Below are 27,997 nucleotides of genomic sequence, written 5' to 3'. Positions count from 1 at the left end.
AAACTTTCCTGTTAACATGGTACTACACAAGTATTTATTTAATTTCATCATCTTTACATTTTATTTATTTTTTTTCACATTCTATTCATTGAGCAAGCATCAGTTTTAGCATGCAAAGCTTCCCTGTACAGCTAAACAAGGACAAAGCAGCTGCACTTTTAAAATAATTCACATTATTTAATTTTATATACCTCTGAAGAGATCACCCAAATTAGAAATATTTAATTTAAAGTGACTACTGTACAATGGCAATCACTTATTCACAATATTTGTAGTTATATTTTGTTCTCTATTTACAAAATACTATCCTGAAAATTTTCTATTAAGCTTCAATTTGAGCAAAGTAGTTTATTTATACTTAAGTAACAGCAGTTACTTAACGTAAGAGAAATGCCATTAGAAGAGTAGAGAAATGGTTTGGCACGGTCCTCAAACACCTGTCAAGTCTCTTGTTGTGGTTCTGGTTGTTCTGTGGCCGATATATTTGACTGAGGTGACTCGATTCTGTTTTCAGGAGGTGGGGGTGGACGCAAGAATTCAGGTCGCTGAGGTGGATAGTGAGGAAAGGATCTCATGGGAAATGGGTTTCTCACTGTGAGACAAGGAAAGTAGTCCAGTTAATACCAATCACAGCAGCAAATCCTCACCTGCTCCTTCTACCCCATGCACCTTTCTGTTCACAGAAGTCACAAGGTGGAACCATCTAAGATGATGATGTGCTCCACTGAGACAAATACTCTAGGAAAGGAAAGGATAAAATACCCACTTTCCTCAACTGTGATCCGGTGCCAGGCTTGTGGCAACAGCAGTTAGTGTCTGCTAATGGGCTGCTACTGCTGCCACCACTACCTTCAGTTTGATGTGAAATTGGATCTGGTAGCCCCTGGCTGTCATACTGTAAAGGTGCTGTGGAAGATAGAGATTACTTCCTTACAGCTTAATCTGTGAACAGCAAGAGGCAGAAAGAAGCCCTTCAATCTGATACCTGCATCTTGTTCCAAAGATGGAAACTACGGAAGTGAATGGAAGTGAAACAATTAACAGGTATGTCACAAATGCATGCCTTTGTATGGACATTAGCATACCTTACAACTAAAGAATGATGAAGCTCTATGATTTATGTCTGATGCAGCTTCACAACTACTTGCATTTCTACCTGAGAAAAGGAACCTTTCAGCTGCTGAACATTGTATGCTCTTTTCCAAAGGTAATATTAGTGAAAAAACACTACCACAGTGAGCAGCTCTGAAGAAGTAAATATACACTACCCCCGTAACCAGAAAGTTAGACAAACTGAGAAGTGGTTTGTGCATATTAAAACTGAATGAACAGGCAATAAACCACTCACGTTCATTAGCCTGAAGTAAATGCTAACAGGAGTTACATACTTGGCAGTGGAGGGCGTGGAAGCCCCATGTCTCGTACTGGAAAACATTCACGTGGTCCGTAGATGCCAGCAGGGGGAGGGGGAGGAAAAGGGGGTCGTCTCATGAAGGGTCCTCGGGGATCCATAGGCATCATTGGAGGTCTGACTGGAGGGAAAGGTGGAGGAGCAAACCCTGAGCTGACTGCTTCACTTTCAGATGCCAGCAGCTGATCAGGGAGAGAGTTCTGTAACACATTAAAACAGGGAAGATAGCTTAGGGAAAAGGTCAGAGAACATCTTAAATCTCATCAGGTCCACTTTGACGTGGACTGTCACACAAGCCATAAACCAGTTCTAAGCAGCATAATCCTGAGCAAGGCTACTTTGGTGCACTGACCATCACCTTGATTATAGTTTCACTTTTCAGGTTTTAATTAATTTTCAGCACTGAATATGCTAGTAACATCTCCAAATTAACTCACATGACAGTGAATACTGTGATAAAAGTCCACATACAATTTTTATAACTTGGACTGCACAGTGCAATATGCTACTGAGTGTTACAGACTATTTTTTTCTATATATTTTTTGTTATATTTTAAATCAAGTTTCTGTTTAGCTACTTACGCTAAGATTAGAATGATCTTTCATCTCATTTCCAGTTGGTTCTGTTAGCGGGCTATTTTCTGAAGATGTTTGTCCATCTGTATGCAGAAGTTAAACAAATTACTCAGTGCTGACCCCCCCCCCCAGTTTTTTTCTTAACTCAGAAGATACAAGCAAGACAATTAAACATAGGGCTGTACCAAGCACCTACTCTGCAAGCACACTGAAAGACAACCAAGGAACACAAAATCTGCGCTTCAGCATTTTCACCAACCTGCGCACAGTTCGCACATGAATATTTCCAGGCTGCAGCTTTTACCAAAGGTTTTTGTATAAAGTTTTTTTTTTTCCCTCAGAAGTTACACATGCATTTTCCTAGAGGTTACCACAGCAGCTGCATTTCTCCCTTCTCATACCTTATTCCTTTGGCAACTCCCACTTCAGCTGAAAGTCCTACTCTATAACCCCAGGCTTGGGAATTACTGCACTAAAACATAAAGTGCAACAGCATCACGTCATTTCAAGCAGGCTTTGCCTGTGTTAGAGAAGCTGTTACTTAAGAACCTGAAACATTTTTTTAAGCCATGCAGAGCATATTCATTCCTTGACACTCAAGCTGCATAACACTTTCTGTTTTAAATCCCTGTTAAGTTGCTCTCAAACTCTGTCAAAACTCCAACCCTTCTGACAAGTGTCTTGCTCTCCAGATATCTGCCTTAAGTTAAGCTTCTGTAGTTAGACATCTCATCTTAAGAAAAGGCATGTTAGCTTGCTGAGAATTTGTAGTCAATTCACTTTTTAGAGTTGGAGCCTGGATTCCACTACTGTGAGATGTTGCTCTTCTGAGATCAGATGATGGGTGTATTTTTACAAATGCCTAAGTCTGATGAAATTATATGTCTCTAAAGAGCAACATTCACAAGCTTAATGAGCTGCTAGATGTTGGCAGCAACATTACCCAAATGTTATCCACTGTTTCCATTAAGTAGACTACAAACTGCCAAAGAACCATGCACTCAGGAGAGACTGTTATTGCTAATCCCTCCTATGGCTCAGTACAGTCATCCTATACTGAGATTCTCCAGTTGATTGTACCACAGAAGCCAGGTAAAGTAATTCCCACCTGTCTTCTCAAAAGACTGCATACTATAAGTCCGCAGCTCTGCTGGTCCAGAAAGTCTTCCAGTATTTGGAGGATTAGGGAAAAATCTTTCTTGTCTTCGAGGAGGAAGAACTGAATCAGTATAAGGCTCACCTATTGGTGGAAAAAAAAAATATCACCAAACAGGTCAGTGTTTCATACAATTTTACACCAGCAAAACTCTCTGGCTATCTTACGCTCTTGTACATAGTCAAAGTGACTATTAAACAGGGTGGGAAAGCAATCTTAGATTCAGTATCAATGAAGGCCAATATACAAATAATCTATTGTTTATTTTAAATCACACTAATCTAAGAGTGACATTTCCCATTACATTTCATAGTGCCTTAACATGTTTCCAACGTACTTGCACTGAATTTAGTTATTATGCAGCTACAAGGCAAGCTGCAGCAGCAAGATTCAGAGCAAGGCTGGGTAAGAACACAGGTCTGGACAGGAAAACAGGAGTACCTCTGCATTATCCTGTAAGTAGCTGAGATCTAGCAAATAGGAAATTTGCCAGATACAGTTTGTTCATCCTGAACGAACTTTGAGTTTCATGATCAAGCTCATATGCAGTTGATGAAGCTTATATACAACTATAATATCTTGCTGCAACTGACAATTGTTCTATACCCCTTTTTTTTTTAAATGTTCATTTTTAAAATTGTAGTATCTTTGTTTCTTTAATACAAGCAAAAAATACTTAAATATATACACCACAAGTCAGTAATTCCATTCTTTCAGTAGCTAAGCAGATTTCTGTACCTGATGGAGGCAGAATTATTCTGCGTTCTCTGTCCCAGGGAGGAGACAGGGATCCAGTATCTGATGGTGGTCTGTGGGGATCAGTTAATCTATCAGAACTCATGTCTCCTCGTTCATTGCTGGCTTCATACATGACAGTCGATCCTGGTCCTCTAGATCCTAATTGAACAAATCAGATAGCTGAAACTCATGTTTTTAAACCTTCCATTATGTCTTTCTTCATTAAGTCTGAAAACAATGGAACGTATCACGAAATGTCAGCACTTTCAAGATACAAGAGGAGCAAGGGTCCACAGGAAACTGCAGCTGTTCGCTGATGATGATTTACAAGGAGCCTTTAAAGGTTTGTTTGGAAGGAAAATATCTTAGTTCAAGAGAAGTGTAATCTACACTACCTGATTTTTTAAAAAATAATTTCTAAGAGTACTTGTTAATTCAAAGAAACTGCTGCCTTCATGGTGTTATTTTCAGCACTAAAATAACTGTCACTAACAACAGCTCATCAATTTAAAAATTATCAAAGTTAATATCCTCATTAAAAATATCCATTCACATTATATTCAACATTATTATATTCTCATTGTCTCTATTATAAGAAAAAAAAAAAAAAAACAAACAGAAAAGACCAGGTCAACATATAAGTTGGAAGAGAAATTGTGACAATGAGTGACTTCAGGTTTGTAGTTTTCTTTCAGGTAAGACTTGTTCTGAAGATTAACAAAATACACAATTCTGGTATCCTTCTCTACTCCGAAATTCAACCTAGAATTCAAAGCCATTTTCTACCCTGCACAAAGTGAGATGAGCACTATAATTACACTATAATTACTGCAGTTACATCAACTACACACATCGTTTGTTTTATCTATCCAAGTTATATTAGTACTCTATTGCAAAATGAACCACAGTTATTCTTTTGCATAGTTACCTTCTTTGCTAAGACTCCACTTTGAAATCCAGTTTTCACCTTACTCACCAGTAAAATCTGAGCTACAATTTGAAGATTTGCATGACATCTAAATTGCATTACTTACTGCTTCTATTCAAGTAGAAGTTGTCAAACCTGTAATTTTTGTTGTTTGTAATATAGCTATGGTTGAACATTCAACCTCAGCTTTTTTTTTTCCTCTTAGAACATGAATCAACTTTCAGATGGAACCATCTATTATTTATGGAGAATGAAAGTACATAAATAGACAATGCTAGTTTTTAAAAATCAATGTTGATTATTGAAATCCCTATAAATATTTTGACATATTTCCCATTAAGTAAGTTGCCAAAAGATCTCATAGCAGTACTAAGTTATATAGTAGCTTCTTCATAACCTGCAACAGATGCTGAATTCCATACTAGAATTCACCTACACTGTTTCCATTAAAAAAAATAAACATGAAGGAGTCATGTTTCCTTCCCTTATGACCCAAGACACCGTGCGTTTCCTTCACCTACTTCTCAACTGATACATTCTACTCCCTGTACACAGCCTTCCTGTTCTCTTTCAGCACTAGGGATAAGACTCAAACTTCAAAACTAAAGGGAGAGAAGAATCAGTAACTTCCTACAGAATCATTTTTCATGACTCTCAATAAAATGTTGAGAATGTAGGTACCTCCACTTTCCTTCTCTCTCTTTAAATGAATGTACGAATGAGATGAAAGCATCTGTATTTTTAATGCAGAAATCTAACTGACTCATTTAATTTAACATCAGAAGTTATTTCAGCAGAACTGCATTTGTCCAAGAAATAAGACCAGGGTTGCCTCTCTTCTCAATTTGTGTTTGTGAAGTGAATCCACTGACTAACTCAAACCAACAAAATTTTCCATTGTACTGGTGTACGTTATACAGATTTAGAAGCAAGATGAAAAACAGGAAGAGTTTGTCTGTTTATACTGAATTGGTTGTTTTAATGCTTTTGTCACCAGTAAGAGGAAAAGGTGTGACAGATTTATAGCAGAGGAGAGAGAAATCCAGAACAGACAGGTTTTCAAGTTTAAGAATTGTACCTCTTCCTCCTCCTGCACCTGGAAGCATAGGTGAAAGCCTTAAAGGACCCTCCAATAAAGTTGGAGGGGAAAGAAAAGCTCTTGTTTCGGATGAAGGCCGGCCCATTGGTGAGGGTCCATATGGGGAATGCTCTGGAACAGTTAAAACAAAATACTCAAGTTCACAATACTCAGTTTAGCAAGCTGTATTAATTACTTAACTTCTCAAGTGAACTTTAAAACTAAATTCAATAAGTGAAATGAGAACTGCGTTCCAGTTACTGTATGTGTCACATTTCCATCTACTCTCATCAACGCTGCCAACACTCTTAGTTTCACTAATACCTACAGCAACTTATGACTTTTTTTTTTTTTTTTTTGACATATTTGTACACACATGTGGCCAAGATAGGTTTGAAACAATTAGATGTGTGTCAGCGCAGGAAACAGAACCAGAATTCAGAACTATTAGGGTCTATTTTACAATTCAATACTGTACCTCTGAATGGTCTAACTGGAACATCAAGAGCATAAGGATCTTTTTCTAAAAGGTCAAGTTTAAATTCTGCTTCAGTTAATCTGTAAATAAACAAAGAAAGTGCAAGAATGTTAGCAGCCTGCACTGCTTACTTCAACTTTCCTACTGTAAGTGCTCAACAGACAGACACATTCTCTAAATAAACAAGGGATGTCACAGAACTCTGAATTTAGTAATTCCTCATATTTCTTTATGCTACTGTATTTAAACTGGAATTCAGAAGTTCAATAGCATGTTAGATACCACAAGTGCTAGCACAGCAATGCTCTCATGAGCACTCTATGCTTCAGGTGTTACTTTAATTGTACTTCCAAAAGTTCCCTTCCACCACCTAAGCCTTTGGGTCAGTACTAACTTCTGAACTGCAAGTTGCAAGATCATTTGGTAATCATGACTTCTGGTTAATTCATACATATTAGAAAAACAGTGTCACCAAAACCTCAGAGTCCTAGTACTACATTCTGCTTCTTTCATGAACTAATTCAATACCTCACACAGTTCATATTTTCTTGCATGGCATTATTACAGGAATCCTCAACTGTCTGTCTCTCAGAGCTACGATGGAATACTGTGCACTCTCTACCTTATCACAATTACCACTGGTTAACACAGGTCTAGAAAACACTGAATTGCACAAATCCAAAATGTCCTCCAGTGTCACATTACATTTGTTTAGAATCAGATCAGGACTGCACTTACTTTTGTCTGTTATGAGCGTTTTCTTTTCTTATATCATTGAGTTGTCTTTCAGCTGCACGAGCTGTCAGCTTCCAAGAGGGACAAAAATCAGATGCTTAGATATTTTATTAATTAAATCCTTCATAAATGTTAAAGCTCTTAAATCTAAGACATTTTTCTATCTGAGGTGTGTAGATTGTATTTTCATTGCATACTAGTGATGCATAAAGCACATGAAACAGAGCCTCAGAGACATCACCAAATGACACTAGCAGTTCTGCTAGCTAACTTTTTGGAAACAAGAAGGCTTTCCAGCAGATTCTTAGAACTGCAGGAATGGAATTCTCAAGCTATAGCTGCTTTGAAACATCTACAGAATACATACAAGATTTAAAATCTCCAATGTTACGTAAGAAAAATTTATATTAAATTAATACAATTCAAATCTATATTACAATCATGAAGTGCTATTTTAACAGGACGATCTCATACAGACCATTCTGCAAAACTGAACATTTTATTAGTCAGGGGATATTGTAACAATTTCTGTTTGGAAAAAAGTAAAAACAGAATTTATAGCACCATTCTTAGGAAGCTGTCAATGGAACACACTGTTCTCACAGGACATAATGTCTTCTATTTGTAGATAAAAGGAGTGGAGTGCATCCAGGAAAAATATTAAAATGGCACTGAAGCAAGGCCAAATGCTTGTGTTATTAGCAAAATGTCACACACTTATTAAACGATAGCATGTTATTCAAGCAGATTTAGTGCAATAGCAAATAACACTGCAGTACTTAAATTCCACTGAGCTCATAAAGCAAGTTATTCAAATCACTGAAAAGAGAGACAGTAGCAGATACAAAATTAAGAACATTTGGTGTTTTAAGCTTACCCAATTATCATGAGCTTTCTTCTCATGTGAGGTAATCTGTGGAAAAAAACCATTATTACATCATTACTGAAGAGCATTATTCATCTAAAGAAGAAAAGTTAGGACTGAGTAAATGCTCTCATTCACAAATTTAATGTGTATAATTATGAGACAAACTTACACCAAAGCTCCTTTTTCATAAAGTTACAGTGATCTCTGCTAAGAAACTGAGTCTACCAAAACAGATGGTGTAAGAGAGGTTAAAAGAGAACAAAACAAAAGCCACTCGAAGTATCAACACCTAACTGGAAGTGGTATTTCACTGCAGTAGCATCCATCCTACTTGGCACAGCTGCCAGGTAACACAAAGCACATACCTGATTCTGATAAGAGCGAATGGTTCGTTCTAGCTCTTCTTCCAGATCTTTTGCTCTCTGTCTGTAACAAAAACAGCATTTATGATGCCGCAATAAACTGCTGAGAAAAAATAGTTTTAAATATAAAAAGCACAACTGTGGTACTTAAGATTTCGTATCTAGAAGGAAGTATTGTTATTTAGGCCTAGACTTAACAGCACTGATGTCATTTTTGTGTATCCTGCGGTCCTTAAAGTAGTACATGCAGGATGCTAAAAACATTCCTCCCAACTCTTCAGTGGTCTGTGATATATTTCCAATTTAAAGGATATCCCTCTTCATAATGCCCTAACAGCCAGCCTTACCAGCGCAGCAGCTGTTAACTGGCTGGAACCTTATGCCATTTCAGGCTACCAGTCAATTCTGAGGGACAGTTACTTGCACTAAAGTTATTTCCAGACCACAAAAAGCATGAAGCCACCTTGCTGTCAGCCTCCTGTGCACAGCCTCTGCAGATGGGCCACAGATAAATGGTGAGGATGCTAAAAAGTGAATTGTGTATTCCTGTAAGAATACTAAAGAATGCCTACAGTAACTTCATATTCCAAAGAAGAATTACTGTAATTAACTGTTCAGAAAGCATAGCTGATCAGTACTGTTCACTTTGAATCAACACTCTCAGAAGCACTACAGGAAGACAGGGAATGTACATTATAGATCAAAGAATTATGCTACAGTTAGAGAAACTACAGACAGCAGTCGTAACACGAAACAGAGAAAAACAGTTAAAAAAAATACAGAAAATATTCCTGAGTATTTTAGGAAAGAATTTCTAAACATTATTTTACAGCTTACACATACGGAAATACACATACTAAACTTCACAATGAATATGTTCAGAACGATGGGAGAACCAAATATTACATTCATTTTAACTTCTTATTTTGATGCCTGTTCAGCTGACATTTAATTATGACTAACATTCCAATCAAAAAGCTCTCAGTGGTCTTCTGTTCTCAGTTATGTATGTATTACTACACACAAGCAAGCACACACACAAAGACAAAACTATCTGGAAGAAAATACATTCACTTCTTCTGATATTCTCTATTGCCTTTTGTTTACTTTCAAACAAGTGAGTAAAATTTGTCATTACCTGTAGCTGTTTAGTTCTTCAGCAGCATGAGTAATTTTTTCATCTACTTTAGAAAGCTTTTCTTCTTTTTGTAGGCGTTCTCTCTCTTCTACTGTCAGTTTTCTTTAAGAAAATTCACAAACTAAGGTTAATTCTGTTTTTAAGTCAACAATTCTGTAGTCAGAATATCAAGAAAAAAAATCTCAAGTTACTTGGCTAGAATGTATAGAAAATGTTTATCTAGATAAAGGATTTTACTGACAACAAACAAAGTGCAGAAACAGGACTAGATTTTATTCATATTAATTTATTCAGTTCATTAGTTTTGTTTTATGAAGCATTATCACTATTCCTGAAAGTATTCTGGAAGATGATTTAAACTCCCAAATACTAAAGCTCTCCTTTTGCAAAATATTTACTCTCCAGGGAGTATTTCTATTTAAAACAAACAAAAAGCGCATAACCCCCAGCCTCCCCCCCAAAAAAACAAACCAACCACAACCAAAAAAAACCCAAGTACACAGACCTACATTATCTTTCAATGCTATTTCAGCAGCTATTTAGCAGACGTTCCGTTAATACTAATAGCCTCTTTTACTCAGCCTTTAAACTGACTTCAATCCATATTGGCCATTCTTGTCTTTGACAAGCAGCATATGTTTATTGAGCTTTGGCATGGTATGTCTAAACGGCTAATTTTTAAGTGGTTCCTTTCTATTCCCTCATCTCTTTTAAAATCAAATGTTAATGTAGTGGATTTTTGGGTTTTGCTACACTAGCAAGGATGCCAATTACACAGGTACTATATATGAACTACAGAGCAATTTATTGTTGAAAGTAACACTTAAAATGGGCCCTGCATACTGCCTAGTACAGAATCAACTTGCGCTGCTTCTCTTGCTACCTTCAGAATTATGTTTTCTCCTTGAAGAAGTAATTTTTGGCTAGTAGAACTGTAAATCATTTTCAACCTAAACAAAAACACGTGAATGTCAAGCAATAAGCATTTAATATAAAAGTCAGGAGGAACCATCACCTGTGTAGTTTCATTTCATTTTCTTGATAAAGCTCAGTCATAACTTTAAGTTTCTGCTGAAGCTTTTGAACTTCACTTTCCAATCGTTCATTTTCAGATTGTAAGGAAACCTGTTCACTTTGGAGGTTTTCTATACGCTCTGTCAAATACAGAGATAATTATATTAGCAATTAGATACAGGTCATAAAATTAAAGTATTTGTAACATGTCTAGACTGTAAAAAGCCTGTAAAAACTTTTGATACCACATTAACTTAATAGAGTATGCAATAATGTGTATTAATACATTTCAGTAATTATACAAATTGAAAAACAGTATTGGCCTTTTGATGGGAAGCCAGCAATTATGTTCTCTACCTGACACAAAGCACAGCTCTGAGCAAACTAACCTTTGCAACCCCTCCCAATGGTTGAGCTTCTCTAGGCAGTGCTGTTTTGTAACTCACAATGTAAATCTTCATTTACAGCTTTTATTATTGTCATTACCCCACTAGAAGAGTAAAATCTTTATCACCATATATTCTTGTAGATTACCCATACAAAGTCTTGCTAAGATACCTGAAGGGATAATTCCAACTTGAATCTCAATTATTTGTCTAACTACTTTATGATCCAGATTACAATCAGTCATGCTCTTTATTTACTATTCCTAAGCCTAAAAAGCCTTACTATTCCTAAGAGCCTCAAGTAAGTTTAAATACTTTTGTGGGACAGAGTAAATATCCATTTGAAAAACGCATCAGCATAAGTCAGTGTAAATGACCATTAAGCACTGAAAAAATACAATTTTACAGAGCATACCATCATTCAAATGTCAAAGTGTGATGGCTATTCTGCTTGCTTGCATCAACAAAAGCAACAATTAGTTACAGAATTTTCAAATTGTAGCAGCAGTATTTTCATTTAATAAAGTTTAATTCAGTATGACCTATACAACAAAGGAAAACATAAAAATACTTCTAGCTTCAATGCTCTAAAATGCAGTCCTTCATATTTTAATAAGTATTCAGCTTACACTACAACTAAACTATCAGTTTTAGTAGGTAGTTTTAAAATGTTACACTGGAAGTCCGTTGTTTCATGTCCAATATTTATGTAAAGAGATTTTATATTTACTAACATCACTTAGCCCAGATATTTTAAAATTTCGTAACTTCCATACTGCAAAAGAGTGCAATAAAATTTAGAAATGGTGCTTTACCAGTCAATTATAAATTACTCAACCTGGATTGCTTCACCACCAAAATCAAATATTTAAAATAGCTAAGCAATTCAAACAGGCATTTTAAACATCAAGTAGATCTATTAACTTAAACTTAATCCAGTTTTTAGTGGAAATAATATGTCATTAAATTACCTGTTAGTTCTCCCTTAGCTTTACTTTCATCAGACAATTTTGAATACATTTGATCTCTTTCTGTTTCCATGGTCTTTAAACAAGCATTTAACTACGATCAAAATGAAAAAAACAGCTTAAATCTGTTAGAAACTGTTTGTACGCAAAAATATTTAAACGACAAAATTGCAGAACCTTGTGATACCACTCGATAGGTATTTACAATTAACCTTAGCATTAAAAAAAAAACACCATATATTGTATTTAGATTCCCCCCCCTCCCCATTCCATCTACTGATTTCTTAAAATCACATACCTTTGCAGCATAGATCAATTTCTTTATGGTTCGTTTTTGCTGATCATCTGATTGACAGAACAGAATGTATCACATATAAAGCACAGAAAGATTTGTGACAGAGCTTACTACTCTGCTACTGGCATCAGTTTATTTTTATTAAAAAATGCCACAATAGGCAAAGCATATTTTAGAACAGAAAATAGGTGTTCTTCCCTCCCTGACAGACTCAGACTAAGAGTGAATGCACTCTAAGATTTACTGGGTTGCACTCTGTGCTATCTTAGGACTAGCAAAAGAGAAGCCACGCATGAATCAGAAGGAGAAAAGGCCCTTCTGCGCTGCTTTTTCAGGGGATCCACATCTTTATCCCCAGTGCTGTACACTGCCTGCAACAACTAACAGCCGTGGAATGACAAGAAAGTAGAAAGTAAGCTCTAGGGACCCACAGTAATACTGCTTGGAGGAACTTTAGGAAGAAATTAAAGTAAGGCTCCCACCTATATACGTATGATAATCACTGCTTAATACTAACATAAGCTAAGCCACTCTGCAAGAGACCAGGCATCAAGTCTTTTCATTTCTCTGTAACAATTAATGCACTTGTATCTATAGCCACCCATTACTCTATGGTAGCACAGGCTACCATTACTCCAGAAGTTTCTAAGCATCAAATAACTTGTCTGACATGGATAACATTGGGTGTTATCCAGTTTGTTGGTTTGATATCCATTGAAATACTTTTCATGTCATACCTAAATGCTCTCCATTTTCTGTTTCACCCTTTAAATCAGTGTCCCAGTGGTTATCTTCAGCATCATCGTCATCTCTGACTGCTGAACTCCAGTCTTTCATCTTTAACAAGTACTGTGTCAGTGACTAAGAAAAAACCCCACACAAAACAAGAACAGTAAAATAAGTACAAATAATAAAAACTTTTCCAGGTTTTCTAACTTTTGTTTAGTTCCCTTAGTAGATCAAGTGAGCTTTATGTGTAGGACTCTCCACGTCCAACATTATACTCCTTCCATTAAAGAATATATGGCATGTCATGGTATGCTCTAGGAAGACTGTTCAAGTACCCACATAAATAGGCTTTTCACAAGGCTTCTGAATACAAATAAGGCCCCAACCCCCACAGTCCAAATCTCAGAAAAAATACACCTATTTATAAGAATCAAAAGTGTTTCTCCTTTTTAAGATCTGCTGGCTTCCAAGACTGTCACAATGCTCCACCTGTGCTGCTAAGCAACTTTATTTGCTTAGCAAAAAAGGAGACATTACAGGACAGCAAACAAAAACCTCAAAACAACTTAATGAGTATTAAGACAGGGATCATTTGTTCAATTCTCCTGAAACTTCATGGTTAGCATCAGTTTGAGTAATCCAATTCAAAGCTGACTTTCATAATTTACCTTGACTTGACTCTCTTTATCTTTCAGTACTTCTTCTATATCTGCTTTAGAAGATTCAAACATCTTAGTTTGTTCATTTAGTTCACTAAATCGTTCACCCCATCCTTCGGCTTCTTGTAAAAGCTGAAAAGGGAAATACTAGGTTAGGGTGATTGTTTCTCAGAACCAAAAATCACAGATGAATATCAGTTGAGCACGTTATGTGTACTGTCTTTTCAAAAGCAGAATTTTAACCTCTCATCCACCAATATGAATTAAACAAGCAGAGCTACAAGACAGTTAAATTCTCAAGATTTGAAAATAAATTCTATGTTATTGCTCCATTGATTTTACTACAGAAGTTTGGCTACTGGCACACAACTGCATCTTTCAATCAGTAAAAGTCACATGTGAATTCATAGCATAGTGCAAACTGGGTATTACCAACAAAAGAAAATACTGTTTGTGTCAATACAGAAGACATACACAGGCAACTGTGTTTATCATTAAACATCGCTCCTAAAAGGGAAACTAAACTTTGAGTAGCTTCTGCATAGAGCTGAACAGAAAATAAATTGACCTTACTTAAATCCTTGTAAGAATAACAGCGAAGGAAAAAAAGCAACAATGTGCAGTGAAACAAAGCAGCAAATATTTCTAATGTTCCTAGAGAAAAACGTAAAAACCACCCAACCCAAAGATAAACATACAAACAAACAACAGGAATGTGGAGTTCGTTAGCAGTTCCCTTGTTCAAACTAAAAGGCCCAGTCCTCTCCCTGACACGTCATAAATCTGAGAGCACATCTGTTACAGTGTTTAAACTGTGATGCGCCAGATGATGACCCATCAGTGCAAACAGAGGAAAAAAGTACTCTAATTTCTGTGAACAAATAACATTTTTGTTACCTTTTAAGCATAAGTGAAATTCCATCTTTAAAAAAAAAAAAGAAAGAAAAAGAAAGGGATAGAGATCTTCCAGTACAGTGAACCAGTTCACACACTTAAACAACCTTAGAAAAGAAAACACAAATAAACAAAGCAGATACTTTCTCTTCTTTTCTTACTGGGCTCTATGAACTACTTTCCAGGTTCTTCATTCACTAAAAAGCACAGCAAAATGCAACATAGACCTTCTGAAATTACTAAAAATGGCAACACAGCTATGACATGCCAAACTTCAGTTACTTATCCTAAATAAGGTGGTTATCAAATGACCATACGCAGGTTATTTTATCTGGAAGGAATTAAAAATATATATTTAGTTAGGAACCTGACAAATCGATTACACCCCAACGACTGTTTTTCTGAATTTCTCTTAGGTCTGCCTGACATAAAAACTATTGTCTATAAAACAGTAAATTTCAGCACTCGGTATTACCATGCTTTAAGTCCTATTTTTAAGTGGAAGAAAGAAAAAGAACAAGAACAATCTTTTCCTCAAGAAGAAATAAATAGAAAATTTGAAGCCAAGAAGCTACTAATAGAAAAAAAAAAAAACGAAAACCTCTATTAAAACTTTTAATTGCATACAGCTTCACAAAATTTCATAGAGATATGTTGTCACACTGGAAATAAAACACTCAGATCAGACACTTCCTTCCCACAGAAAGTTACATACAGATTTGATGAAAAAGAAGTCCTGAAAGAAGATAATTCTCACACAACTTCGCCTTGCAGTGATCAAACCAACATCTGCTGTTGATCAAATCAACATCTGCTATTTGTCCACTCACAGCATCTAACACAACTCTCCTCACCCCTTCCCCCCGTTTTATTTTTTATTGGTGTAGTCAAACATCTAACCCTTGCTGAGAGTAAGAACAGCATTAAGTTCTACTGACAACAGAGCTGTGCATATCTGGAACGTTTCTCTACCAGAAAATTTACCATTTCCAGTAACTTCCCTAAAAACCAGCAAGTTTGATATCAAAGGTGCTTTAGTAAAATCAACAGGCCTGTACGTCTAGCTCTTGAAGATACCTGCCAGGACACATTTCACACAACAAGGAGATGAGTCAGACAGGAAAACAAGTACATATCCATACAAAAATGAAATAGTTTATGTAGCATTTAATGTTCACAAATATTATCTTTTTTGTTAGAAATTGTAAGTTCATTATAAAATTTGGCATTACACTGAATGTCTACTGCATATGCTGATGAGATCTGGCTGTAGCAAGGAAGAAAATAAACAGCTAAAACCTGAGAAGTAACAGTCCGTTCTGAATCACCACATTACCCATCTGACTTCACAGCAACACTGCATTAAGTTCCTTTCCTGCCTTTTGCACAGTCTGACATTTCATTTGTTTGGCTTTATCAAATAAAAGCATTTGCTCTTTGCTGCTAAAAAGAATCCAAGCTGCAGGCTTCCTGACATCTTTCCTCAGCAAAAATCCTATTAGTGTCACATTACTACGTGCCATTTTCCTCAATAATCTGTACATGTGTTTCTTCTATTTTTTGATTGTTTTTTAATCAACACGGAACTACTTCGGACAAAATTTTTCCATCATCATTTTAAAGGTATGCCTGCTCTTCTTAATTCCATTTACAAGAACATTCATGGGCTACTCACAGACCCGTGCACAGGGAGCTCCTTGGAGAAGTCACATTTACAAAGCACTGTACAAAGATAACATCTCTAAGGAATTTAACAGGAACTTACCTGCTTCTCACTCTCCTGAAGCTGGTGGTTTTCATCTATGGCATCTTGAAGAGATGTCTTGAGTCTCTCTGTATTAATCTGATATACTTTTAGGGTGGACTTGGCCTACATTAAAAAAAAAAAAAGTGTGCTGTTTCAAGTGTATGTGAAGATATAACAAGTAGAGTCACCACGGACTGGTTCTTAATTCATCTAAGTACATTATATTTGTATTCTCATCCTTTTATCACAATTTCAACAGCTTTTGCAGACTGAAGTCTTGCAACAACGTGTGCCATTGTAGAGTAAGAAAGCAGAGAAAAAACAATGGAATTGCATTTCCCAGTAAGTGACCATCACTATAAGAAATCAACATTTAGTAAATCACGGCACATAGAAATATTAGAGCCTTTGCAATTCTTCTCATTTACATACCATATTATTTCTGCCTCCTACTAGTCAAAATTGTAAAGAAATAACTACATTGAGAATGAAGGAATGATGAAGCTTTGAAAACAGAAATTATAAGATAAGACATACCTCAGCAACTTGTGATTGGACAGATTTTGCTTCTTTCTCCAAAGATTCCAGTCTTTCCTGAATTTCAGCCACCTGAAAATAATTATTTTTTTATACAGCTTCTTCAATAGACTCGACTGGAAAAGTCTAAGCAATTGCTGAAGTTATTTTAATTTTCAAGCTGTGAAGGTTGCTAACTCCAAACCAGAGAAAGCTGTTTTTCTGAGAACATTAAAATGAGTAGCAACACAGAAAAGATCATTTCTATCCTTACCAATTTATCATTTTCTGATTGCTTGGATTTTTCTTCTTCCAGTTCCTTTTCCAGATTCTCTATTTCTTGGTTGAGTTCCAAGTTCGATTTGTTCAGTTTTTCATGCGTTTCCTAAATCAAGTTGTTTTGACAGTTAACACACTTGATATTAACTACATAAAAAGAATACGTTTTAAATTTCATTTTAATGCAAAAATGACAAAGTACACTTAACATCACCATTTCAAGTATAAATCTCAATGAACTCTAGACTCATGCATGCTAACAAAACCTTTATTCTATTAATCTATTGGGTCTGAAGTACAGAACAAAATAAATCTGTTTGCTTTTTTGTTACATGAATTTTATATATAGTCTGTTATTTCATTCAATTTCTTTTGAAATCTTCTACAAATATATACTAAGTACAGGGGATATAAATGCAGTGATTGCATTGATTTTGTTACTGTGTCAATGCGAGGCTATTCTGAACTTATGCATGCCTTTTCTTTAAAAGTCCTGGTAATTTTAAAACGTTCCAATAGGCTATGAAATGCATCTGAAGTAAATAGAACATGAGAACATACTTCCTGCAGTGCCCTATCTCTCCTGTTTAACCAATTAATTATTGTCTAACATGCCATTGGCTCTAGTATCAAATGATAATTTCATCTTTTTTCCTTTTTTTTTTTTTTTTTTTACCTCAAAAAGAGATGCATCTGATTCTTTCATAATGTTGTCATCCTTTAGAGACAATTCTAAATCTTCCAACTGAAAAAAAAAATTCAGAACTTATATAAAAAATTGCCTATAGAACAAATAAATAGATATATTTATATATCTATTTATATATATATATTATAAATATATATATATTATTATATATAGAATAAATAAAATTCTAGTCAAACACAGATTTTGATTGCAGTGTGAGATACCAATAAGGCACTGAATTGGAAGGTTGTTAGGTTACCTCTTTTTTGCTAAGGCTGAGTTTCTCAAGAATTTTGCATTTCTCTTCAACTAGTTCAGCAATTTTATCGGCAAGCTGTTTTTCCCTTCCTAAAATAAACAGACAGCTAGATGTTGCAACATTCACGCAATAAAAAGTAGCAAAAAGAAGGTTTATGAAAGTTATGCATCAAACTACGAAAAATAAGCTTACCTACATAAAGTCGACTTCTAACCTGAAAGAAAAAGAAAAAAGAACAACCTTGAAAACGTCTGATTAATTACTCTTACATAGAATCTGAAAACTACTGTCTGTGGTAACAATCAGGTCACCCACTGAACTGAAGAAAGGAACACCAATAAAGGCTGCAGCCCAGTAACACACACTGCCAATGCAAAGTGGTAACGGCCAGAAGAAGAGAGGAAGGACAAAGGATAGTTACTCTACATGCCAGCTCAGACTTCCTGCGAAAGAACAAGAAACCGCATGCTGTAATACATAACAGTCAGAGCTGCAGTAAGGGCACTACTTGATGGGCATCCTGCCCACCTCCCCCTGTGGGAAGGACCAAATCAGAGGCTGCCACGTGAGGACTAATGCCATAGAACCAAAATCGAACAAACAGCAGGATAAAATGCTACTAACAGCCTGGACAAGAGATGAAAAGGTTGAATGAGCCCACCAAAATGTTGCAACATGACATTTCTCTCACAGATGTGCCTGGAACATGTCTCTGACATCTAAGGAGAATGAATTTCTCTCTGAATTTCCCTGTAACCTTCTCATTCCAAGTCAAGGAGTCTAAGCAAGAAAAATGGAACAAACTCATAAGCACATCTGTCCTCTCAATCCCTAAAAGGGTTGATACTGGATGGCATGTAAGAAGAAAACAATACTAGAATTGTTATTTGACTCAAGTTTAAGTTGAAATTTACATTTTATATCCATTGATGGGAATGGAATACAGTAAAAAAAATTGCAAATAGAAACAAAGCAAAAAAACACTAAAGGAATGATAAAAATAATTTAGATAGATAAGATACATTAGCTTATACAAATAAGGATTCCTCTTCCAGACAACCTCAATTGCTGCTGCAGAATAGGTGGTATTTTTCCAGGTGTAATGAGATAACAGAACCTTTAATACAAACGCAAGCGCTCTTATTTGAAAAATAAAGATGCCACACAGCCTATCTTCAAAGACAAGTGTCATCACACCTAGCACCAAAAATCACACTCTGATTACCTAAGTACAAACAAAACTTGAAGAATACTGGATTACAGATAACAAATTCATTTCTTTAGTAGGGAGAGGTTGGTAGGAAGATTTGCATGGGTGAGGATCTGAGTAATAACAACCGAAGGCAACCCAAACCTCAAAAATATCATCTGATGTTTGTGTTAAGAGGTTTCAGTACTACATTTCCTCAGCTCACCACTCACAAACAGCTCAAGATAAAAACAGTTCAGTACTCTGACACGTAGCATCAAGGTCAATGGTCAAAGTTTTTTTTAAAATGTGTCCCTTGATGGGGATTCATCCAGATTGTTTTTACTTAGTTGCTTTAGAAAAAACCTCCTATCTTCCCAGCTATTCTCCTTTTTTTTTAAAGAGAGTCTAAATGCAGAGTTTTAAACTACTGTGATTGAAGTATTATGCACCTTGCAGAGTAACAATTTGAATTGTTAGAAACTGCCAATGTAGTCTGTATATCTGCATGCCAGTTGAACACTTACTGACTGATAACTTCTATATAGGAACAGGAAAATTGTAAAGGCTCCAGCAATGCTGACAGCAATCACTAGTTCCCAAGGGAAACCATAGAGATCAGGTCCCGGTCTCATGTCTTCAGGCAGCGATGCCACAGCCTGAAAAATAAAATTGAAAGATTGAACTGAGGAGGTGAATATTTTCAACAGAAACAGACACAAGAAGTAATCTAAGTCAATACGTAAGGCAGGGGGCACAGGGCTGTACATCTAGCTTTTCTGAGACTCCAAGATGGTGGTCAACAGGAGCCTGTTTTGCATTACACGTTTACCAAATGGAAAAAAAAAAAGATCCAAGATCTGATAAGGACCAGACAAAGCTCTGAGAACTGCTCCTGCTGTGTGTGACAGTCACAACTCAATGCGTGCAGTAACCGCAACGTGTCTTGAATAACCTGTTGCCATACAGCAAACCTCAATCTCTAATTCTTTAATAAAGCTTTAAAACCACCACTACCTCAGCAGGGCACAAGCTGGGGCGGGCTCTCTGCCCCGTTCCGGCTTTTCGGCACCTCTCCCACCCTGAAGGGGCGGGCAGCGTGTACCGATCCCTCCGGGCGGCACAGCGAGCGGCCGGGCCTCGCCGCTCCTCGGGAGCACAGCACGGCCCTACGCCGCGGGCTCCCCTGCGGAGCCCCGAGCCTCCGCTACGGTGCGGGCCGGCTTTCCCCAGAGCTCGGTTCTCACCACAAACCCCAAAGGGCTTCAGAGGGGCTCCACACTCACCCTGCGGGTCGCCTCTGCGGCCCACCGGCGGCAGCGCTGCGCCGCGTCCCGCAGCCCCAGCCAGAGGCCGGCGTCGGCGGCGCCCGCCGCATCCACTCGGCCGCCGGCAGCCATCTTGCCGCGGCGCCGGCACGGCCATGCGCGGCCCCCTTCCGGCCCCTCGCCGGGCAACCGGCCGTACCACTGCCGCCGGCGGTAAGGGGGAGCGCGGCGGGCCGAACCACTGAGACGCGAAGGGGGACGCCGCCGCCGGGAAGAGGGAGATCCCGCTGCGGCGGAGGGGAGAGAGCGGGACGGCAGCAGCGGGCTCCGGGCCTCGGCGCGCCGCCCAGCCGGCAGCGGGGCATGACGGCTGGGCGAGCCCGGCAGGCTGCCCTCGTGAACAGCCGGCGCCCGGAGGAGCGGCTCTTCCGACACCGACGTGCGCTCGCCGGCTACAAAACTACTTCGCGGACGCTTACCTCCGCCGTTTCCATTCGCCTCCGCGTCACGGCGGAGCCGTACGCGAACAGATACGCCAGCGGCCGGCCTGGCTCCTGAGACAGACCTTGCCCCGCGAGGAGGCGGGCCTGCCGTCACACTTGTGACTCGTGCCCAGGGACGACAGGTGGCGGCTCTCCCCGCCGTGAGGCGCGGCCCGGCCAGAGGGAGGCGTGTGGCGCCGCGGGGGGCTGGGCCTCGGGAACACCTGCCTGTCTCGTAAAAACCGCCCGCACTGGGGCTGCCGTGAATCTTTGGGCAGAAGCTGCTGTCGCTGCGAACGATTCTGGAGAAAGGACCTTTACTATCAGCTAGACCAGCCACCCTCCATCGCCACTACTAACCACGTCCCTCGGTGCTGCATCTACACTTCAACACCTCCAGGGATGGTGATTCCACCACCTCCCAGGGCAGCCCGTTCCAGTGCATGCCTGAACATTCTTTCAGGTAAGTTTTTCCTAACACCCAACCTCAGCCTTCCCTAGCACAGCTTGAGGTCATTCGCTCTCATCCTGTCACTGTTCCTCGATAGAAGAGGCCGATCCCCACCTCTTCACAGCTTCCTTTCAGGGAGTTGTAGAGAGCTATAAGGCTTCCAGAGCCTCCTCCAGACCAAACAGGCCTAGTTCCCTCAAGTGCTCCTTATAAGGCTTGTGCTCCAGACCCCTCACCAACCTCATTGGCCTTCTCTAGACACACTTCAGAATCTCAGTGACTTTCTTGTAGCAAGAGGCCCAAAACTGAACACAGTGCTCAAAGTGCACAACTCAGAACAGAGTACAGGAGGACGATCACCTCCCTGGTCCTGCTGACCACACTATTTCTGATACAAGCCAGGATGCCATTGGCCACCTTGGCTACCTGGGCACACTGCTGGCTCATGTTCATGGCAGTCAACTAACACCCCCAGATCCTTTTCCTCAGCACAGCTTTCCAGCCACTCTGCCCCAAGCCTGTAGCGCTGCCTGGAGTTGTTGTGACCAAAGTGCAGGACCTGACACTTGGTCCTGTCAAAGCTTGCAATAGTTGGCCTCAGCACATTGATTCAGTCTGTCCAGTTCCTGCTATAGGTAACTGGACTTCCTTCCTACTCTCAGTCAGATTGACACTTCCTCCCAGCTTGGTATAATCTGCAAATTTACTAAAGCTGCACTCAGTCTCCTCATCCAAACCATCAATAAAGATATCAAACAGGGTCTGCTCCATTGCTGATCCCTGGTGAACACCACTGATGACCAATCGCTAGCATCTTAGCAACAGATACTCATGGAAGCGAGGAGCAACTCTTACCTCTTTGACAGGACTTGTAATTGCTGAAAAAACAGACTTTACCAGTTCCCCCATCTCAAAAGCACTCAGGCACAGAAGTATCTGATTTATCCAGCCTACATCTGGTTTGTTTGTAAGGAAGAAAAAAAAAAAAAAAAGAAAAAAAAAGAAAAATTATGTTACTATGGTATATTTAATATAATTCCAACTTTTTTTTTTTTTTGCCATTTCAAATTAGGAAATGTTGCACATACCATTATCTGGAATGTAGTTCTGAATTTGGAAAATGTTATCTGAGAAAGGCTTTTCACCATCATGTTGAAAATCAGCTGCTAAGCTTGGCATTTTTTCTTCAGAATTTACTGAAGGGATCACTGTTTCTTCTGAACGTTGCTCCCTGTCAATAGGTGCATCCATTTCATATTTATCCTCCGGCTTTTCTTCCAGCAGCCTTCTTTTACTACCTACTCCTGCAGATAATTGTGAAAGGAAATGGTGTTTATTATCAAAGGATTGAACAACTGTTCTCACACAATTTTTATTTTATTACAAGATATGAATACCTAACCGAGGTTTTGATTTTATTTTCTTTCTTCTCCTCAACAATTAAAGATGCCATGTAAGATTAAAGATCAGCAGATCTTTTAGGAAACTACAAAATAACAAACATATAATAATAATATATAAGTATACATATAATAAAAAGCATTTCAAAATACACTTAAACAAAACAAAACAAAAATTCCACACTTTGCCTAACCATGTAGAAAAACATAGAATCTACAACAAAATTATTTTTTAATTCTAAGCTCCAGGGACATGAGTGGCCAAAGGTCTCCATCACAAATAACCCAATAGCTTCCACAAGCAGGCTGTGATTTCACAGTGAAGCCTTTCACATCGGTGCAGCTGTACAAGTTTGTTTTCCTCACAGAGCTGCTCTCAGCTTAACATTTATAAATAAAATTGTTGTTACATAATGAAATGGGTTCGGTGAATCTGTGCATTTATCACACAGCATTTCCAGAGTGAGACTGGTGTCACTCTCACATGGGATAATCTTGACACCTAGGTGGTCCCCACAAGTGTGTAATTTATTTTCTGAATTTACAGGTTTGTGAATATAAGCATTGAGGTTATTCTGTTCATTTTGCACTGTTTCAACTGCTTCTGTTTTTTATTTTCCCTGCAGTAGTTTCCAGTTTCCAGTTGATTTAAAGTGCACATTTCTTCATTGACATATACTGTTCTCCTTCACTTCATTCCTCTTTTGAAAGCGAGTGGTGTTTCGCTTGAGGAAAATCTCATGCCTGTAAACACTGTATTTTCAAAACTTAATCTTGAAGGTAAATACAGAGAATCTTTGGAGATAAGGTCATCATAATAACCTCTTATGTTGGTGCTTTCCTAAATTTCACTACTTTTAGAAACACATTCTTCAACACTGGAACAACTAAACACATCCTCCTGTAAACTCCACAGTTTCTCTCCCTTAGCTACTGGAAACTGAAACATCGTTAGATCTGCAGAAATCCTGAAAGGAAGAACTGGTTCTGTTCTTCTGATATGTCAGGCATTTCTTCTATATTTTTTGTGTCCGAGAGTCTCTCACAGTACTGAGATGGGAGAAGAAATTTGACCTGATTCAATTGGTTTATCATATCTGTCTACATAATTAATAAAACTCTTTCAGATGTTTTCATACCAACCTGGCTGGCCGTAGTTCCTTTCCGACTCTGGATCTCTATTTTCAGTGTTTTTTAGCAGTTGACTTACTGATACCACATCTTGTTCTGAACTGCAGGGATCAACTGGATCTTCTCCGTCACATATTAGTTTATCAAGAGATAATCCTGTGCTGCTTGAGGTATTTTTGGTATCATTAGGATTTGCTGTTATCTCCCTGGCATTTGGCATGTTGCTGTTTGAATCTGTTACTTCTGGTGCATAACTCTCATCTGCTTCATCTAACACTCCTTTGACTGTCTCATTTGATTCTTTGTCTGTGTGTGATTCTTGCTGGTTTAAAGTCTGTATTTCTTCATTCTTACTTGCTTCATCTTCTCTTTCTTTGCTTTCATGGTCTTCCATAGCATCTGTATTTTTCTCAGCCTGCCCAAAATTTAGAACATTGCTTAAACCCAAACTAAACCAATTTGATGTGGATTCTCGACTCTCACTATTTTGTTCTTTTTCTGTCGATAACTCTGTGACTGCTGTGTCATGTTCATCGTAGGAGTGAGTATCCTCCCTAGAAACATCATGGACTTGTACATCATTTTCTGGTACCAAACCAACATTCACGTTCTCTTTACCAAAATACAGAAAATCCTTCAGTCCACCCTGAAGCCAACCAGATGCAGTGGGCTCTTGTTCCTCCTTGTCATGTGGCTCCTCTAAGCCATTGTCAGTAGTTACTGCTATTTTTCTGCCTTGGTAACTATTTTCTTCTGACGGTTCAGTAATGGCTTTTAAGGTCTCTTCATCATTTTCACTTCTCGTGGTGAACCACCCTGCAATATCGGAAACCACCCAACTAGACTGAGTTGGAATGGGTTCCAATGGGAGACTGTTTGGGAGTTCTGACTGTTCAGCATCTTCATTTCTGTTCTCATTTTCACTAACCAATTCTTTGTTTGCAGACTCCTGACTCTGAGATTCTTTGGAACCGTTTTCAAAAACTGATTCAATTGTTTCTTCATTTTGGAAAGAGTCTTCTGTCTGATTTAAGAGTTCATTTTCTTGCAGCTCTGATTCCGCATCAGGTGATGAATGTTCACTTTCTTTGTTCTGATGATGTAATGCACTATCTTCACTTTCAAAAACATACTCATCTCCATCAAGACAAAGGAAATCAGTTTCCTAAAAGAAAAATATAAACTTCTAAACTATTTTCATATATAATTTTCTACAGCATTGTGTAACACAGCAATGTACCTTTATTCTCTTCCTCTGTGTGTCTGTAACTTTATACAAAGGACTGTAAGTAACTGAATTTTTCCTAGCGGTTCTATATTACTTACCAGATAAAAAATTATCTTAAAATACAATAAATACACAAATGGAGCAATAACAAAAGAACTTTGTCTTGAATTATCTGAAATAAAATCTGCATTGAAACGTGAATTTCTAACTTGTTTTTACATTTTTCATGTGGTGTAAACTGGACAATCTGGGGATTTTGGTTTACCTTAGTGAGCACTTCAATTTCTTCTGCAATTAAAACTTCCTCAACCTTCACAGCATCTTTTGGGAAATATCCAAAATCTTTTCCTTTCTGTAAGACATATTAAGCATTTAACACATTTAAGCATTTAAACTTCAACGATTATTATATTGGTTGCCTGCATATGTGCTAGAAAAGAAAAGAAAAAGAAAGCTTTATTTTTTGTTTCTCCTTCACAAAATTGTTCCATTTGCCAATTCAGGAAGCAAAAAGTATATTTCACAGCATGATAGCCATAGGACAATGGGAACAGTTTTAAATGAAAAGAAGGGAAATTTAAATGTTAGGGGGAAATTCTTTACTCAGATGGTGGTGAGGCACTGGCACAGCTGCCCAGAGAAGCTGTGGGTGCCCCATCCCTGGAGGCACTGAAAGCCAGGTTGAATGGGGCCCTGGGCAGCTCTGCACATGGCAGGGGCTGGGACTGGGTGGGCTTTAAGCTCCCTTCCAGCTCAGTTTTACTAGCATTTGGAATTGGATCTGCCCATCCACTGCTTTTAGCTGTAACATAAATAATGGTTGCTCTAACTACACTGTCAGTTGTTCCAAACCATTAAATATATGTGATAACTTCTCTGGGAACTTTCTCTGAGCACTGAGCTGTAACGTCAGGTCCCAACACTGGATTGTCCACTAAGTAACCATAAAAACTCATTACCAGCAGACCTGACCCGGCAGACCAGAATGCTCTTAAGGGAACTGGATGCAATCATTGCAACCAAATGATTAGAGGAGAAGTCAGAAAAGTTGGATTCTGATCTGGGCTTTCATTCTCAATAAAGAATTGATAGATTTGATTTTTCCTCTTACAGAAAGATAAAAACAATGAACCATCTCACAAATACGATGTTGACCCATGGCTAGTTAACATTGCAAAAGAGGTGGAAAATCCCTAGAAGGAAGCAGGCTGCTGTTGTTATTATTATAGTATCTAAATTATTTATGTGGGAAGTCTATCAAATTTAAATACTTACACTTCCTATCCACAAATTTTCATTTTTCCTGGAAAGTTTGGAATACACAATTATCTCCTCCCCTGCTTTGAAGCTCAGATACCGGCAGTCAGGTCCCAAATAATCTGCGGTGGCTTGAACTCTGCTCATTGCCGCTGGAATGATGTGTAGGAAGAAAGGAGCACATAAGTATGGTAACCACTTCATCTGAAGTCAGATAGGCTATCGAAAAACCCTGACATGTAATAATATATTAAAATGTTATCATACAATGATACCACTCCATCACCAAGTGGAAAGTTACTGAAAATACAGAATGGAAAAAAGAACCCTTTCCTGTTTTTTTTTTCTGCTACTTCGTGCAGACACAAAGGTGAAAAGCTCCTGTCCAATACCAGCATTGTTTTTAGCACTTACCATCCAAGCTTTCAAGGCTGAAATGCAAGTCAAGAATTAGCAAATTCAACTATTGTGTGCTGTAGTCAGTTTGGAGCCCATTCCCTACACAGACTGATATCTCTGAGCACCCAGAAGCTGGGGAAGTCAGAATGGCTCCCCAGGAAAATCAGGCTGTCAGCAGGGGAGGTCTAAGCATTTAGTATGAAAATGCCTGCACATTACCTATTGCTGTCCACTGGTGATTCAGTGGCTTGCTGACTGCCTCCTGCAAAGCTATTTAATCCTCAGGAGCTCCATTACCAGCTCCATTACTTCATCTTAAAGACATAAGGATAAAGGATCTGTGTGCCACATAGGAAGGATTAAAAAACAAGCAAACAAACAAGAAACTCCAAACAGTTTGCTTAGAATAGAAAAATACAGTTTTGCAGAACAGGCAATGAAACGAAGATATATGTTCTTTCTTGCTATATAGCCCACCTTTTTCTTTTTTAAGTATATATTGCCTGTATGTGTATACGTATATATGCCCAGAACCAGCGAAAAATATTTTAAAGTTGCTTTATACTGACTGCCTTGTGGAAACCTGAGAAAAATGAACTATTCAGGAACTTTGTTTTGTTTTGACTGAACTTCGATCTTTCTGTTCTTACACAACACAGTCCAGTAAGTTTTTCAGGAATATTCCTGTTTTTTTTTTATTGTTTAAAAATTTTAAGCCAATTATTCATAAACTTAGCATATTGACAACAGAGATTTTCTATGGCTACTCATTTTCATTTGGTGCTTCATTTAATTTCAACATAATGGTTTGCAATAACTAAATATATACACTGACAGCTTTAGGAAAAAAAAAAAAAAAAGGAGTTACTTACTCTCACATTCCCAATCACCACATTTCTTCCATTCTGAAAGTACCTTTGTACTCCGTAGGCTTGTTAAAAATGAAAGTACTAGCAGGAAAATTCTGGGATCCAATATCCTTGACATTTTTGAGTAAGTCTAGAAACTGTGGATGCACTAATGTGCAGAGCACAAGAATATTCTACATTATTTTTCTTCTCCAAATGGAAAGTTGTAAATAAATCCCATTTCCCTTCTCTCACCTGCTTAAGCAGAAGTACACTATACTCAGTCTGCTAACAAACTGCAAAGTCAGGTGTCCTGATTACATGCATACGTTTAATAATTAACCAAATCCTCATAGCTAGACTGATGTTTTGAATACAGAGAAACTGTGGTTCTGCTCACATCACAATTTATCTACCTATCTATCACATAGGTATTTCTTAG

General features: G+C 38.1%; 1 protein-coding gene across 4 annotated transcripts; it reads right to left on the bottom strand.

Annotated features, from left to right (window-relative positions):
- Positions 1-20: 20 nt before the first annotated feature.
- MIA2 (MIA SH3 domain ER export factor 2) lies at positions 21-27,846 on the bottom strand. Of its 4 annotated transcripts, XM_042867781.1 has the most exons (29): positions 27,580-27,846; positions 26,327-26,460; positions 25,317-25,403; positions 23,836-24,988; positions 22,381-22,596; positions 22,148-22,248; positions 19,619-19,750; positions 18,095-18,116; positions 17,903-17,991; positions 17,632-17,700; positions 16,951-17,061; positions 16,698-16,769; positions 16,179-16,283; positions 13,529-13,651; positions 12,869-12,992; positions 12,135-12,181; positions 11,840-11,930; positions 10,484-10,622; positions 9,469-9,570; positions 8,334-8,394; positions 7,978-8,013; positions 7,104-7,171; positions 6,366-6,445; positions 5,888-6,019; positions 3,882-4,040; positions 3,096-3,227; positions 1,994-2,070; positions 1,389-1,611; positions 21-592 (listed from the first exon to the last, which is right to left on the bottom strand). In XM_042867781.1, exons 1-29 carry the CDS (start codon positions 27,692-27,694, stop codon positions 441-443), a joined length of 4,152 nt encoding a protein of 1,383 aa, XP_042723715.1. In that variant the 5' UTR covers positions 27,695-27,846; the 3' UTR covers positions 21-440. The 4 variants fall into 4 exon arrangements, with proteins under 4 accessions (XP_042723715.1, XP_042723722.1, XP_042723731.1 ...); XM_042867788.1 differs by lacking the exon at positions 5,888-6,019; XM_042867797.1 differs by lacking the exons at positions 22,148-22,248; positions 22,381-22,596; positions 23,836-24,988; ... (1 more) ...; positions 26,327-26,460; positions 27,580-27,846 and adding an exon at positions 20,839-20,953.
- Positions 27,847-27,997: the final 151 nt, after the last annotated feature.

The sequence above is a fragment of the Lagopus leucura genome, unplaced genomic scaffold (assembly GCF_019238085.1).
Source record: "Lagopus leucura isolate 7727_CA_CO unplaced genomic scaffold, USGS_WTPT01 Super-Scaffold_1, whole genome shotgun sequence".
NCBI classification, from domain to species: Eukaryota; Metazoa; Chordata; class Aves; order Galliformes; family Phasianidae; genus Lagopus; species Lagopus leucura.
Note: the sequence above shows the minus strand (reverse complement) of the source record. Positions and strands in the feature narration are given on the sequence as shown.